Here is a 16548-nt window from a genome sequence, read left to right as displayed (position 1 = left end):
GCCTCACCTCGGGAGTATGCGTTTCAGCAAAACGCCTCCCGCTCTGGTGTGCACCAGCCCATTTAAATACATTACCCAAGCGTATCCGCAGCCGCAAGCGGATCGCAAAACGCTGCCGAACCGCTCTGGTGTGCACTAAGCCGGATAGTGCTAATGTAGCATGTAGCAGGGTGACTGCTTTGCGGTATTGGTTTGTGCATGTATTTGCATGAGCATTGCCTCATGAATAGCCAATTAGGCCAGATTTGCAATGTCAGACTTGCTAGGGTAAGGCCTCTTTTCCATGGATTGTGAATAGGCAGTGAAATGGCTCTCAAACTCACAACTGCTCACTGCTGCCTGGTAACTGCTCACTGCTGCCTGGTAACTGCTCGCTGCTGCCTGGTAACTGCTTGCTGCTGCCTGGTAACTGCTTGCTGCTGCCTGGTAACTGCTTGTTGCTGCCTGGTATCTGCTCACTGCTGCCTGGTAACTGCTTGTTGCTGCCTGGTAATGGCTTGTTGCTGCCTGGTAACTGCTTACTGCTGCCTGGTATCTGCTCACTGCTGACTGATAACTGCTTGCTGCTGCCTGGTAACTGCTTGCTGCTGCCTGGTAACTGCTTGCTGCTGCCTGGTAACTGCTTGCTGCTGCCTGGTAACTGCTTACTGCTGCCTGGTAACTGCTTGTTGCTAGCTGGTATCTGCTCACTGCTGCCTGGTAACTGCTTGCTGCTGCCTGATAACTGCTTGCTGCTGCCTGGTAACTGCTTGTTGCTAGCTGGTATCTGCTCACTGCTGCCTGGTAACTGCTTGCTGCTGCCTGGTAACTGCTTGTTGCTGCCTGGTATCTGCTCACTGCTGACTGATAACTGCTTGCTGCTGCCTGGTAACTGCTTGTTGCTGCCTGGTATCTGCTCACTGCTGCCTGGTAACTGCTTGCTGAGCACACAGCTCAACAGTCCGTGGAAAAGAGGCCTTAAACTTGGTGTTTGAGCACGCATAAATTTTCTCATGCAAAGTACTTCTTCTTCTTGTTTGAAGGTTGAGGCACTTAGGCCTCAATTCACTAAGCTTTATCAAACACTTTATCAAACGTTTGATAATTTACCTCAAGAGTGAAATCTAATTTTGAATTCACTAAGGTGTTTCATATTCATCTAATGTTTTATCGATAAAATGTTCAATAAATCTATAACACCTTAGTGAATTCAAAATTAGATTTTACTCATGAGGTAAATTATCAAACGTTTGATAAAGTGTTTGATAAAGCTTAGTGAATTGAGGCCTTAGTCTACTATATATATAGATGTATAATCATATGTATTTGAAAACATGGGACGATGTACTGGGGATTTATTTACAAGGGAAAGAAGTATTTGACCCCCTGCTGATTTTGCTCATTTGTCCTCTGACCAAGAAATGACCAGTCTATAATTGTAATGGGAGGATTATTGTAGCCGGGAGAGACAGAATAACAACAAAATATCCCTCAAACACCCACCGCCCCAAAGTCAGAGCATGATGTGCATTGTTTGTAATGAGAGAAATAAGTATTTTATCCCCATCATAAGATGACTTAGTACTTGGTGGCAAAAACCCTTGTTGGCAATCACAGAGGTCAGACATTTCTTGTAGTAGGCCACCAGGTTTGCCCACATCTCCGAAGGGGTTTTGGCCCGCTCCTCTTTGCAGATCTTCTTTAAGTCAGTAATGTTTGGCAACTCGAACCCTCAGCTCCTTCCACAGATTTTCTATTGGATTGAGGTCTGGAGGCTGGCTTTATGTGCTGCTTCCTGAGCCACTCTTTTGTTGCTTTGGGCGTGTGTTTTGGGTCACTCTCATCATGCTGGAAGACCCATCACTGAACCATTTCAATGTCCTGATAGAGAGAAGGAGATTATCTCCCAAGATCTGATGACACATGGCCTTGTCCATGTATCAGTGAAGATGTCCTGTTCCCTTAGCAGAAAAACCACACCCCCATAGCATAATGTGTCCACTTCCATATTGACGGTGGGGATGGTGCTTATGCCCCATACACACGCACGCTCAACAGCGGTCTTTTATGCACCACAATTACTGTATTTTCTGGCGTATAAACTACTTTTTAACCCTTGAAAATCTTCTGAAAAGTTGGGGGTCGTCTTATACGCCGGGTATCATTGATGCCGGGTGATACGTGATGCTGATACCTGATGCGTGTATGCGACATGCTGATGTTTATTTACCAGGTGCTGGAGGTTTGGCAGCCGCTGCATATGCTGATCGTTCACACTGCAAGGTCTGGGACGCCCAGCGTATAGAAGAAAAAGATTGCACTGTGCCCATAAAAAACGCCTCTTCCACCTGTCTGGCCCACCCTATCCTGTCACTGCATGAGCGAGATCTGAGAGGCAGAGAAGGAGGTAAATAGGATACAAGGGCGGGGCCAGACGGGTGAAAGAGGCGTGTTTTATGGGCACAGCGCGATCTATTCTTCCATACCGCTCTGATAAGCAGGTAGACAAGGAGAGCTGAGTGACCAATTCGCTTAGGGAGAGGGAGAGTTGACCAATAAAACCAGTCAATCACCTATATACTGTTATATACTGGGCACCACATACAGTACAGCACCAGTATCTGTTCATCCATAGCACCAGTATATGATTTTTTACAATTTTTATTTTGTGTGCGTTGGAAGAGGGGTAGTCTTATACGGCGAGTATATCCCAAACTCTATATTTTAACTGGAAAAGTTGGGGGGTCATCTTATACGCCAGAATATACGGTATCAAACAACTTTTGTTGTAAAACAAGTTGAAACAACCAAAACAAGTATTTTGCTATTGTTAAAAAAGCTAATAAGACGTCAATTCAACTGTTGGATTGACTTCTTATCAGACTTGTCAGCAAACAACTTTTTTTGGTTGTTTCAACTTGTTACACAACAAAAGTTGTTTGATAATTGTGCTGCATGAAAGACCGCTGTTGAGCGTGTGTATGGGGGCTTAAAGAGGAACTGTAACGTGAAAACCTCCCCTGGGGGGTACTCACCTCGGGTGGGGGAAGCCTCAGGATCCTAATGAGGCTTCCCACGCCGTCCTCCATCCGTCAGGGGTCTCGCTGCAGCCCTCCGAACAGCGGTGACGTCATTATTTACCTTACCGGCTCCTGTGCAGGCGCTCTGACGGCTGTCGGCTCCGAAGTAGGCGGAAATACCCGATCGCCGTCGGGTTCGCTCTACTGCGCAGGCAGGGGCGTTTTTTAATGACAAAGAGTCTCTTTAAGAATGATAGGCAGCCTTCCTCCTCCTCCAAAAACACAGCGAGTCGCGTTGATGCCAAGGAACTGAATTTTGGTCTCAACCGACCACCACACTTTTTAGAATTAGAATCCTTTACTTTGCCTAGCATGACTAGCTCATGCCCGGAATGGATTCTGGCACATACATATATACAGTAAATATTTACCACACATGTTTGCAAAAATAATGTTCAATTCGATCTTGAGCGAAATTGCCTTTGAAAATCATTTAATAAGTGTGATTTTTTGCAAATTTTCAAGCAAAGATAAACAATTTATTGCCTTTTTGTGGTAAAAAAAAATAAGTTTTTTCAATAAAAAAAACACTTTTTGAATTTTTGCTAATTTTTCCTATATTGCGAAAATACAATGTATTTTTGCAAACATTTTCTCAAAGTCAAAAAAATGCCATTTTTGATGCGAAAATGACTTTGCGAGCAACACTGCTTCCAATTATTGTGCAACCTGTTGTCACCTTCTCACTACGCTGGTTGCCAATAGTCCTTACAGGGGATCAAATACTTATTTAACTTGTTACAATGCAAATATCAAGCTCTGACTTCGGGGCGCTGGGTGGTTGAGGGTTCTTTTGTTGTTATTCTGTTTATCACAGCTACAATAAACCCACCGTGACAATCAATGATCATAGACGGGTAATTTCCTGGTCAGAGGGCAAACAAGCGAAATCAGCAGGGGGTCAAATACTTCTGCCCCTCACTGTACATACCGGGTACAGAGCCATCGCATTGTGCTTTTACATCGTAGTTTATAGCGTTACAAGCATTTTGGCAATGGGATCACATGACACGATGGGCAGCATTCCGTGACAGTCACAAAGTTACCGTGTGCGCTGCGGCTGACAGCGGCGTCCTCTGAACCGGAGTCCTGCGATGACTGCGATTATCCCACAGGACGATCTGTCCAGAATACGTCCCACCGATCACCAGATTCGGATGGAAGCGAGCGAAGCAAACTGACATCACCGAGGACTGCGAAACAGAAGAAAGACAAAAAATTACTTTCCTCAATGCGAACAATTCAATGCAGAGGATCTGAAAGATAGTGTGGACAAAAGACAGACACACTTAGGCCTAGTGCACACCGAGCGGTTTTGGTAGCGTTTCTAGAACCGCTTGCGGATGTGGAAACTCTTGGGTAATGTATTTCAATGGGCTGGTGCACACCAGAGCGGGAGGCGTTTTGCAGAATCGCATACTCCCGGCTGCAGCATTTTTGGGATTTCGGAGGCGTTTCTGCCTCCAATGTTAAGTATAGGAAAAATGCAAAACGCTTGATAAAATGCCAGATCAGAGTGGATTTCCAGGCGTTTTTGTTACAGTAGCTGTTCAGTAACAACTTTACTGTAACAATATCTGTAATCTGTTACACAATAAAATGCTATACAAAACCCAAAATGCTAGCAAAACACTTCATAATAATAAGAAAAAAACGCTTCAAAAACTGCTAGCGTTTTGCGGATCTGCTAGCGGTTTTTGGTGTGCACTGGGCCTTACTGATCATTAAACACTTCACCACCGAGGGGTTTTCCCCTTGTGGACCAGAGCAATTTTCCCCTGTCAGTGCTCCTCCCTTTCATTCGCCAATAACTTTATCACTACTATACACAAAATAATTTATATCTTTTTTTTTTCGCCACCAATTAGGCTTTTTTTGGTACATTTTTTTTTTTTTTGCATTTGAATAGGAAGAATAAGAAAAAAAAAAAAAATTCATTATTTCTCAGTTTTCGGCTATTATAGTTTTACAGGCAACTGGTATTGCTTAACAGGAAATACATATGGCTACATGCTACCGTAATTAAAACCCACCTATTTTTTTGCCCATTTGTCCCTGTTTTTACACCGTTTAAAATATTTCCCTAGTACAATGCATGGCGCCAATATTTTATTTTAAAATAAAGGTGCATTTTTTCAGTTAATTACAAGCCCAATTTTTTAAAAATAACAGTATTATACCCTCTTGACATATATATATATATATATATATATATATATATATATATATATATATATATATATATATATATATATATTATATATATATATATATATATATATATATATTATATAAAAAAGGTCAGTCCCTAAGGTAACTATTTATGTATTTTTTTTATGCAAAAGTTTTATTTAGGTAATTATGGGAGAGTGTGAGAGGTAAGGGTTTAATTTTAATTGTATTATATAGTAGCAAATATATCGGCGCCAAGGGACAATGGAACCGCCGCTGAGAAGAACAATGTCCAAAAGTTCAGAAGTCAGGCATACATCAAAGGTCAGCGCAGGTTTAGAAAGTCATTGTATGTAGGGAATGGTAAATTCTTCACCACAATATATCAAATGCTCAGAGGTAGGTATCCGCCAAACATCAAAACTAGAAAAGGCTTACCAGCTCCAAACAACCCACATTATAAGGTTGTGAAATGGCTCATGTCACAGATAACGTCCAGGGAACATCAGACGTCGTGAAGATCCAGTGGACATCCGTGTGGAGGTAAAGTTTCAGGAATTTATATAGGAAAACAAAAACGGCAATATCTAAGCGTAACCCGTTTATTTAGATAAAATTTCTTTAAAAGGCAGTAGACATAAAAACGATAACTCACATACGGGGCCCATAAACAGGGAACCCCAGAAGATTAGCGCGCATGTAATGGTCAATCGAAGATCAATAGACAATGGTGCCGCCTGTTACCTTCCCAATTTTAATTGTATGTTTGGATCTTTTTATAAAAAAAATAAATAAATGTATGTAGGTGTAATTTTACTATTTGGCCAAAGATGTCCCCACGCATTATCTTCCTGCGCATACTGTTAGTACGCTAATAGGAAGTAACGTGTAGAAGTGTTACTTTACATTATTACTATGACCACAAGCATCTCGTTGATGCCGGTACTTTGATCAGTGTAGTACTACACCTTCACAGGGGGGGGGGGCTCGCTCATTCGTGCACGCCGGCCATAAGGACAATAAGACGAATATCTACACCCCTGGAGTGGTTAGAGAGCAACTGTGGGGTGTAGATAGTTACTATCCCAGAAATGTTTTTTAGCAGAACCTCACTGAAATGGTTAAACAAGGCACTTTGTCCTGCAATTCAGCTTCAAATCTGCATCCAAACTAGAGATAACAGTATCTTTGTTTGCATTCCAATGTTGATACATGTGTGTACACACAGCGTAACGAGTGAAAAGGAGTTCTCTGAGAAGCTCTCTGTGCTTCAAGCACACAAACAGCTCAGAACAGCTAATTAGAAGATGTTAATCTATAATAAAAACAGTTTGAATAAAATGCAATGCCAGCTTTCAGAGCAGACAAACTACACTTTGGAAACTTGTAATTTGTAAACAGACAATATTACTTGTGCATAAAAGCAAATATGATAACTGTATGAGTAATAAAAAGTAGGAAAACACATTTTTATTGAATGTTGAAACAGCGTAAAAGTAAAGAATGGATGCCTTCGCTGACTCTCACTAACGTGGCCAAAAGGTGCTGAAGGATAAGCATTCCACAGGTGATTCTGCAGCAGGATTTAATGTGTGAGACCCCTTTATAAAACCGCTAGTGCGGTATACCGCCAGCATACACGGCCGCCGGTTTACTCACTACCGCCGCTCACTTGCAGCTACTGTGTCCCCCCCTCCCCCCCCCCATCATACAGAATACTTCCAGCAACTACTATAATGTTTCTTGTTTTCCGATGAAAAGCTTAACTTTATCAACTAAACACGATCTGACCCAGGGACCCTCATGTGTGGAGACATTTATGGCGGAAATGGTTTGCTCTGCAAGCCTTGTTACACAGATTTAAAAGGAACCTGTAGTGAGAGGTATATGGAGGCTGCCATATTTATTTCCTGTTAAACAATACCAGTTGCCTGGCAGCCATGCTGGTCTATTTGGCTGCAGTAACGTCTGAATCCCACCAGAAACCAGCATGCAGCTAATCCAGTCACACTATAGTCAGAGCACCTGATCTGCTGCATGCTTGTTCAGGGGCTATGGCAGCTAAAAGTATTAGAGGCTGAAGATCAGCAGGACAGCCAGGCAATCTGCATTGTTTAACCACTTGCTGTAATCGCATTAGTATAACTAAGCCTCTCGGGACTTCATCTAACACCCCAGACACATAGATAATCGGCTGTGGCTTCATATGGGTGCACCCCATACCCCTCCATTCTTCTCCAGCATCATAATGAAGGGCAGCTATTGGTGAATAAGAACAAGTGTCCCCAAAGCCAATCAAAGTGCCAGCACTTTAACCTATGATAGTGATCAATTTGTTTAAAAAGTACAAATAAACACGTTTCTAATATTGTAAGGTTACCTCTCAGAATACTTGAAATACAGCGTTCTGAGAGGTAAGGCTACAATGTCATAACGTGCACATGTCAGTGAAATGTTTCACCACCTCAACACTGGGCTACCCCAGTTTTGCACTTTGCCGATCGCTGGTGATCAGAATAACACTATAATGTTTGGTGAAAAAGATGGCCTTGAAAAAGCTATTGGTGCTACTCGTTGTTAGTCTGTCGTGTGCCCAAAAGAGCTATCTGATTATGTACAGTATATAAGGTATAATTTTAACTGTGACAAGCAAGAGAATAGAATTTGGGGTGTTTCAGTGCTGAGCCCTACTGTATGTCATGTGAATTCTTTGTAGTGACAAACTGAACCAAAAGCAATAAAATAGTTATATTTCTGTACCAAAATAAAACACTTAAAAAGTGATAAAATTGAATAAAGAATATATAAATAGTTACCTTAGGGACTCAGCTTTTTAAATATGTATGTCATGAGGGTGTATTACTGTTATTTTTGCAAATAAGGGCTTGTAATTATTTAAAGAGTACAAGGAGAAAACCAAAAATACACCTTTATTTGCAAATAAAATATTGTCACCGTACATTGTACTAGGGACATAATTTAAATGTTGTGATAACCAGGGCAAATGAACAAATGAAATGTGTGGGTTTTATCCGCAATAGCACTGTTTATTTTAAAACTGAAAATGGAGAAATAGTGTTTTGGTTTTTTTTTCCCTTGTTTTTCCCTTTAAAATGCATATAAATTAAGTAATTACTGAAAACAAATATCAACCCCAAAAAAGCCTAATTGGTAGTGAGAAAAACAAGTTATAAATAACTTAGGTGTGATAAATATTGATAAAGTTAATGGCCAATAAATGGGAGGAGCGCTTAAAAGTGAAAATCGTTCTGGACCATAATGGGTAAAACCTCCTAGTGATGAAGTGGTAAATATGTCAGCCTCCATATCATTCTAACTACAGGTTCCCTTTAATTCTGATGAAATGGCGTCCGATTATCCCGACGTATCTAGCAACTGTCCATACTGTTGACCTGACAGTGTGAGGAGCAATCATTGAAGCCAAGAATTGCTAAACTTGCGGCATTTGCCAATCCAGCTGTTTCTAGGCCACTGGCCAACTGTCTTGGCTCCGCCACCTCTGTCCGCTTGTAAGACTCAATCCTTCTACACTGGTGAGCTGCTTGTAAGATTGCCTAAAGCCAGTGTATGCCCTATTCACTCAGCATATGCTACATCCTCTGCCTCCAGCACTTCTTTCCATTCTGCTGGGATGCTGTTCAGTTGCCCGGCAACTGGGAATGACTTCAAAAATCACATCTTTGGTCCTGTTACAACACCAATAACTACTAAACGGCTGATAATAAAGCGGCCTCATCACCTCAACTACCTCGCTGCTAAGATGGCCCCCTCAGCCACGCAGATAAGTGTCAATACAAGTCATTCTCAGCACGTTTAAAAGTCCCCCAGTATTTGCCTTTCACAATGGGCAGCACGGTGGCGTAGTGGTTAACTCTCTTACCTTGCAGTGCTGGATCCCCAGTTTGAATCCCAGCTGGGGCAATATCTACAAAGAGTTTGTATGTTCTCCCCATGTCTGCATGGGTTTCTTTCAGGCACTCTTGTTACCTCCCACATCCCAAACACATACAAATTAGTTAATTGGCTTAACCCTAAAAAATTGGCCCAAGACTAGATTAGATTGTGAGATCCTCTGAGGACAGTCAGTGACATGACTATGTACTCTGTACAGTGCTGCAGAAGATGTCAGTGCTATATAAATACATAATAATATGGTAGGACATCAGACTATGACTATGGCAGGATTAGATTGTGAGCTCCTCTGAGGACAGTCAGTGACATGACTATATACTCTGTAATGTGCTGCAGAAGATGTCAGTGCTATATACATACATAATAATAATATGGTAGGACATTAGACTATGACTATGGTAGGATTAGATTGTGAGCTCCTCTGAGGACAGTCAGTGACATGACTATGTACTCTGTAATGTGCTGCAGAAGATGTCAGTGCTATATAAATACATAATAATAATATGGTAGGACATTAGACTATGATTATGGTAGGATTAGAGTGTGAGCTCCTCTGAGGACAGTCAGTGACATGACTATGCACTCTGTAATGTGCTGCAGAAGATGTCACTGCTATGTAAATACATAATAATAATATGGTAGGGCATTAGACTATGACTATGGTAGGGATTAGAGTGTGAGCTCCTCTGAGGAGAGTCAGTGACATGGCTATGTACTCTGTACAGCGCTGCAGAAGATGTCGTCACTATATAAGTACTCAATAATAATAATAAATAATAACAATGAAGATGGCTCCCTCCACATCTCACATACAGCAGCTCACTGGTAAAAGGGACATATTATATAAGTCAGTCTGTACGAATAATTAGGACAGACGGAGGCTGGTTTACAAAACTTTTCACATAAGTTATCTCTTCTTATCCAGTTTTCACCTCATTTACATAAAATCTTTTATAGTGTACCTGAATGGTAAAATATTGCCTAAATGGGTACTTACCTCAGTAGAAAGAAGCCACTCCCCCAATCCAGCGCTGGGACGCCCGGACTTCATGGAGGAGGGCTTTGTGGAGTGGTGGGCGGAGGAAGTAGAGCTTGGCCTTTTCCCTGAGCCCAAGCAACTCCGTGCCCCTGCGCATGCCTCTGCACTCGCTCACTGATGGGACGTGACCTTCCAGAGGGTCCAGCGTTGGATCGGTGGTCTTGGGGAGAATGTGGGAAGGCCCTGGGGGATCCCGATTCCCGAGGCAAATATCAGATTTTCCTCCTGAGGACCTCACAGGTTTGCTTTACGCACCCAACAACAAGCCCACCGCAAGCTGCCCCCCACCTCGACCCCTCCATAGCAACAGGACAGGCATGCGAGGCTGAAGACCTGCAACACGGCTGTATGACCCCTGGCCCCAAATTACCGATCCCTGCAGTGGACAACCAACTCTTTCCCTCTTTACCATTTGTATTTCTTTAATTGCTGCTGTCAGCTTGAAGAGAAGAACCTACTTCCTGTCTGAATCGGAAGTGATGGAGGATCTCACAGATGGGGACACAAGACAACAGAAAAGCACTGGAGGAGGTTCCAGCCCCTTTACTACGCATGTATTGTTTCTTTCTAGAATGGCTGGTGACCACCTGAGGGATATTTTACTCAGACCCCCGAGATTCGCCATTACATGTCCTATTTAACACGTAGGATGAGATCTGGGCAGGAGTTTAAGGGGTTGAGGAGTGGGCTGCAGAGAATGAGGGTTCGGGAGTGGGCTGCAGAGATTGGGGGTGAGGAGTGGGCTGCTGAGATTGGGGGGGTGAGAGGTGGTCTGCAGAGATTGGGGGTGAGGAGTGGGCTGCAGAGACTGAGGGGTGAGGAGTGGGCTGTAGAGAATGAGGGGTGAGGAGTGGGCTGCAGGGATTGAGAGTTGAGGAGTGGGCTGCAGAGACTGAGGGTTGAGGAGTGGGCTGCAGGGATTGGGGGTGAGGAGTGGGCTGCAGAGATTGAGGGGTGAGGAGTGGGCTGCAGAGAATGAGGGTTGAGGAATGGGCTGCATAGACTGAGGGGTGAGGAGTGGGCTGCAGAAATTGAGGGTTGAGGAGTGGGCTGCAGAGACTGAGGGGTGAGGAGTGGGCTGCAGGGATTGGGGGTGAGGAGTGGGCTGCAGAGATTGAGGGGTGAGGAGTGGGCTGCAGAGAATGAGGGGTGAGGAGTGGGCTGCAGAGAATGAGGGTTGAGGAGTGGGCTGCAGAGACTGAGGGTTAAGGAGTGGGCTGTAGAGATTGAGGGGTGAGGAGTGGGCTGTAGAGAATGAGGGGTGAGGAGTGGGCTGCAGGGATTGAGGGTTGAGGAGTGGGCTGCAGAGACTGAGGGTTGAGGAGTGGGCTGCAGGGATTGGGGGTGAGGAGTGGGCTGCAGAGATTGAGGGTTGAGGAGTGGGCTGCAGAGATTGAGGGGTGAGGAGTGGGCTGCAGAGAATGAGGGGTGAGGAGTGGGCTGCAGAGAATGAGGGTTGAGGAGTGGGCTGCAGAGACTGAGGGTTGAGGAGTGGGCTGCAGAGATTGAGGGGTGAGGAGTGGGTTGCATGGATTGAGGGTTGAGGAGTGGACTGCAGAGATTGAGGGTTGAGGATTGCCCTACAGAGATTTAAGGTTGAGGAGTGGGCTGCAGAGACTGGGGGTGAGGAGTGGGCTGCAGAGATTGAGGGTGAGGAGTGGGCTGCAGAGAACGAGGGTTGAGGAGTGGGCTGCAGAGATTGATGGTTGAGGAGTGGGCTGCATGGATTGAGGGTTGAGGAGTGGACTGCAGAGATTGAGGGTTGAGGATTGCCCTACAGAGATTTAAGGTTGAGGAGTGGGCTGCAGAGACTGGGGGTGAGGAGTGGGCTGCAGAGATTGAGGGGTGAGGAGTGGGCTGCAGAGACTGAGGGGTGAGGAGTGGGCTGCAGAGACTGAGGGGTGAGGAGTGGGCTGCAGAGATTGAGGGTTGAGGAGTGGGCTGCAGAGACTGAGGGGTGAGGAGTGGGCTGCAGAGATTGAGGGGTGAGGAGTGGGCTGCAGGGATTGAGGGTGGAGGAGTGGGCTGCAGAGACTGAGAGTTGAGGAGTGGGCTGCAGAGATTGAGGGTTGAGGAGTGGGCTGCAGAGATTGAGGGTTGAGGATTGCCCTACAGAGATTTAAGGTTGAGGAGTGGGCTGCAGAGACTGGGGGTTGAGGAGTGGGTTGCAGAGATTGGGGGTGAGGAGTGGGCTGCAGAGATTGAGGGTTGAGGATTGCCCTACAGAGATTTAAGGTTGAGGAGTGGGCTGCAGAGACTGGGGGGTGAGGAGTGGGCTGCAGAGACTGAGGGTGAGGAGTGGGCTGCAGAGAATGAGGGTGAGGAGTGGGCTGCAGAGACTGAGGGGTGAGGAGTGGGCTGCAGAGAATGAGGGTTGAGGAGTGGGCTGCAGAGAATGAGGGTTGAGTAGTGGGCTGCAGAGATTGAGGGGTGAGGAGTGGGCTGCAGAGATTGAGGGTTGAGGAGTGGGCTGCAGAGATTAAGGGTTGAGGATTGCCCTACAGAGATTTAAGGTTGAGGAGTGGGCTGCAGAGACTGGGGGTGAGGAGTGGGCTGCAGAGACTGAGGGTGAGGAGTGGGCTGCAGAGACTGGGGGTGAGGAGTGGGCTGCAGAGATTGAGGGCTGCACCACATGGAAAGCTGTACAGGAAAGGAAACATTTTTACTGATAGGACCTCCGGCTTCCAAGAGGTTAAGAAAGAAGCGTTTATTTAAGAAGAAAGGAAGCAATGTGGCCGTCTCTGGTTTCTGGCCTTCTCAGATGCTGCGGCTTTCAGACTGCGTCCCACAAACCACATGAAAGCGCCGGCGTCAGGCTCAGCCACACGGCCACTCCGAAGCCAGGAGCCGAATTGTTCCACTTAGAACTTCAAACCAGCGACTTCTCGATACGTGGCCACAAATTACATTTATTTTATTGGAAAAGTACCCAGCCTTGCTGCAGCCTAATGCCTCCCTTCTGTTCCATTTCATTTTCATGTGATGAAACTTTTATAGAATTTTCAGGAGATCACAGTGATCTGAGGGCGGCCCACAGTAGCATCAGCGACAGTTTAAAGGAGAACTCCCCACCTTCCCCCTTCCAGTGTTAAGTGAGCTTTGTTTAGGGGAGGTGATAAGCCTTCATAAGCTGAGCCTATTGTTTCCAGAGGCTGACGGAATTTCCATGCTGTGAATAAATGGGAGGAGTCCTGGTATTGTGCCTCTTGGACTTCCTGTGTGGGAAACCCTCTTCTGACTTCTGCAGTGGGAGGAGCTTTTGCTCACTGCCAGTCACAGGTTCCTGTGTGCCCCTTTCTCTTGAACAAGGTTTACCACTTAAAACGTGACAAAGTACAGTGTGCTAAAACTAGCTCTGTGGTGCCCCCTACAGTTGTTTCCCCATGCATATGCCTGCAAACCTCCCAACTTTTTGAGATAAGAAAGAGGGACACTTTTAGACATGCCCCCACCACACCCCTAATCCCGCCCCCGCCACACCCCTAATCACTGATGCCAGAAAGAATTCAGAAGCAAAATATGCAGTTTTATGAATTCAGACCACACTAGTCCTGTCATTAGTTCAAAATGTATTGATTTCAATGATAGAAAAAACATTGAGGGCTGAAACTGGAGCGATTGCGATGACCAAAATTGCAAATGCAGGACATGCAGCACTTTTGAGCGTTAGCGGTTTGCATCAGCGTTTCTGCAATGTAAAGTATATAAACGCTGTCCTAATCGCTCGTCAAAACCTACACAGAGCGATTTGCTAGTGTTTTGAAGTTACTGAACACTGTAAAAAAAAATGAAAATTAATTGAAAGGACCAATCAGAATTAAAATCGCTAATCGCAAATCGCTACACAATCGCTGGCAAAAAGATTACACTTTTTAAAATCGCTGCCAAAATTGCCAAAAAGCGCTCCTGAAATTACTTACAAAACGCTCATTAAAAACGCTAGCAATTTGCGATTTGTAGTGGGTTCCAGGCCTTAAGGTGGCCACACATTTCTTTTTAATCAAGAATTACAATCAATGTTTCTGATTGATTGTAACATTTCAAAAAATTGACCAATGTACCACACACATGTTCAATTTATCACCAAATTACGAAAAAAAAAAATGTCAAAACTCTTAAAAAATTGCTTGGGTCTGCATATTAATAAATTGACAATTTACACTACACCACTCAATTTTCATAAAAATTGATCAGAAAAATGCACCACTCCTGATCACTTTATATTGAATAAAAATGGGAAATAGGATTTCTTGCTCGAATAAGAGAAAAAAATTGGATCATTTCATTGTATTGTGTCTTTAGAGTCTATTAAACACATTTTTCAGTAGAAAATATTTTCACAGATCTGTACATCAGTTCTGAAAGAGGGACAAATGAGGGACAAAGACAGGGACAGGAACACAGGGACAGGGTTCCCAAAGAGGGACTGTCCCTCCGAAAAAAGAGACAGTTGGGAGCTTTGTGCCATCTTTGCCTATCCCTAAACAAACATGCCTAGTCTCTGTCCCTGCTGAGGAGATTTATCTACTACCTGTCAGACTGGGCAATCAGGGATTTCTCCTGAGCAGGGACACAGACAGTAATAAAATCCCGAGAGTTTCTAATCTGTTACCAGAAGCTGGAGCAGTTTCCGTAGTTGTCGGGTAACGATTCTGTTTTTTATGTCGGGTCGTTTCCTGGTGACACAGCCCTTCGCAGAGATCGGAGTGACTCACAGCTTTCATACATTATGTGTGCAGAGAGTGTTCTTTTCTTAGCATGCACACTTGGCGTGGAAGTAGGGCCCGCAGGCGCGGAGCTGGGTGTGAGCGCCAGGAGAACGCCGCCTCCAGGGAAGGGGGGGACAAGATGTGGGATGCCGGCTTAACCAACTCTTTCCATGGAACGTTTTTGGTGTAAGAATGGGGACAATGTCACTGAGCGGACAGCCGACGGACAGAACCGAGGCGTCTGCGCAGCTCGCCGTGACTTCATCCCACGCTGTCAGCACTTCTTCTAAAGCAGCTTTTGGAAAATATTACTTGGCCCGAGTTGCAGCGTAAAACGTGTTACTGGGGCGGGGCGGCTGCGGCGCCTTATCAAAGCAAGAAAGAAAATGACTCGAGGCAGCTGAAAGTGCGTATGAAACGACAAACGCCAGCCGAACATAGCTAAAGAGGACCTGTAGTGGAAATGATAAAATTAAAATTGCTTATATTTTTACAAAATAACTATATATATCTATACTGTATATATATATATATATATATATATATATATATATATATATATATATATATATATATATATATATATATATATATATACTTACATCAGTGAATTTAAGTTTGATATGCTTGAATTCGGAGCCCTCAGTTACTTTACAGCTGGTTTTAGTAAAAGGACTTGCTCTGCAGAGTTTCTCTTTAAGCAGGATTTCCCTTAGAGAAATAGAGGCATTTCTAGAAGCAGAGTGTAGAACATTGTGCTGTGTCTAACACAAGGCCAGAGCGCAGTATCAGCTCAATATGTACCGGCATCCAGACAGCAGCGGGGTAAACATCAAGTGTTTTCATATTTCCTAAAGGTAAACAATGGCCAAGGAACAGAAAACAATGTTCTAAGAACAAGGGGACAGGTCACTGGAAAGGGGAATTTTCCAGTGCATGTGCAGTAAAGACTGTGCTGGTCATTGTATCACATGGTCTTGCCAGACTATGGCAGGCTGAGGAGATGACTGACAGCAGACTCCTTCCAACCAACAAATATTTATTACAGATTGTAAACAATTTTTTTATAAAGCAGTATATTAAAAAGTGCACGAGACTCAGGGTCTCGGTCTTGACAAAGCAAGGTGAAGGCTGTGGAACCGGTGGACTTGTCCACCCTGGCTCATTGCGGCCTCCCTCCTTGCTCCAGATCCACTCCCGGTTTCCTATCTATTACGTGGGTGGAGTATATACAGTATACACTTTTATTGCACATTTATGCTACCTGCCAGCACCATATCTATAGCAAGATCACTTTTCCATTAGCACTTTATATTGCAGTTTGTTACCTTTGCACCATGTGGTTTTGTTTTTCTCTGTATGATTGACACCAGTATTTTGTATTTAGTGACGTCTATTGCACAGTTTGCACTTTTTTATACACTGCTTTTTGCACCTGTCTAAACCCGGGTTCATACACTAATTAACCTGTGTGCAGGATACACATATTCATAATAATATGGTGGCTAAATAAAGTACTGGTTAAGGGCTCTGCCTTTGACATGGGAGACCAGGGTTTGAATCCTGGCTAGGGTCAGTATCTATTCAGTAAGGAGTTGAAGGCAAGACTCCCTAACACTGCAGGGTGGCCTCCTGA

The 16548-nt window shown here is 44.3% G+C and overlaps 1 protein-coding gene across 9 annotated transcripts in view; it reads right to left on the bottom strand.

Annotated features, from left to right (window-relative positions):
• The window catches only part of DYNC1I1 (dynein cytoplasmic 1 intermediate chain 1), a 540798-nt gene that overhangs the window by 166992 nt on the left and 357258 nt on the right, over nucleotides 1-16548 (bottom strand). For all 9 annotated transcript variants that reach the window (XM_068235055.1, XM_068235054.1, XM_068235053.1 and 6 more), the window contains one exon: nucleotides 4106-4252. In XM_068235055.1, coding sequence (XP_068091156.1) covers nucleotides 4106-4252 — 147 coding nt within the window. The remainder of the gene's footprint in view (nucleotides 1-4105; nucleotides 4253-16548) is intronic.

The sequence above is a fragment of the Hyperolius riggenbachi genome, chromosome 5, assembly GCF_040937935.1.
Source record: "Hyperolius riggenbachi isolate aHypRig1 chromosome 5, aHypRig1.pri, whole genome shotgun sequence".
Classification (NCBI taxonomy): domain Eukaryota; kingdom Metazoa; phylum Chordata; class Amphibia; order Anura; family Hyperoliidae; genus Hyperolius; species Hyperolius riggenbachi.
Note: the sequence above shows the minus strand (reverse complement) of the source record. Positions and strands in the feature narration are given on the sequence as shown.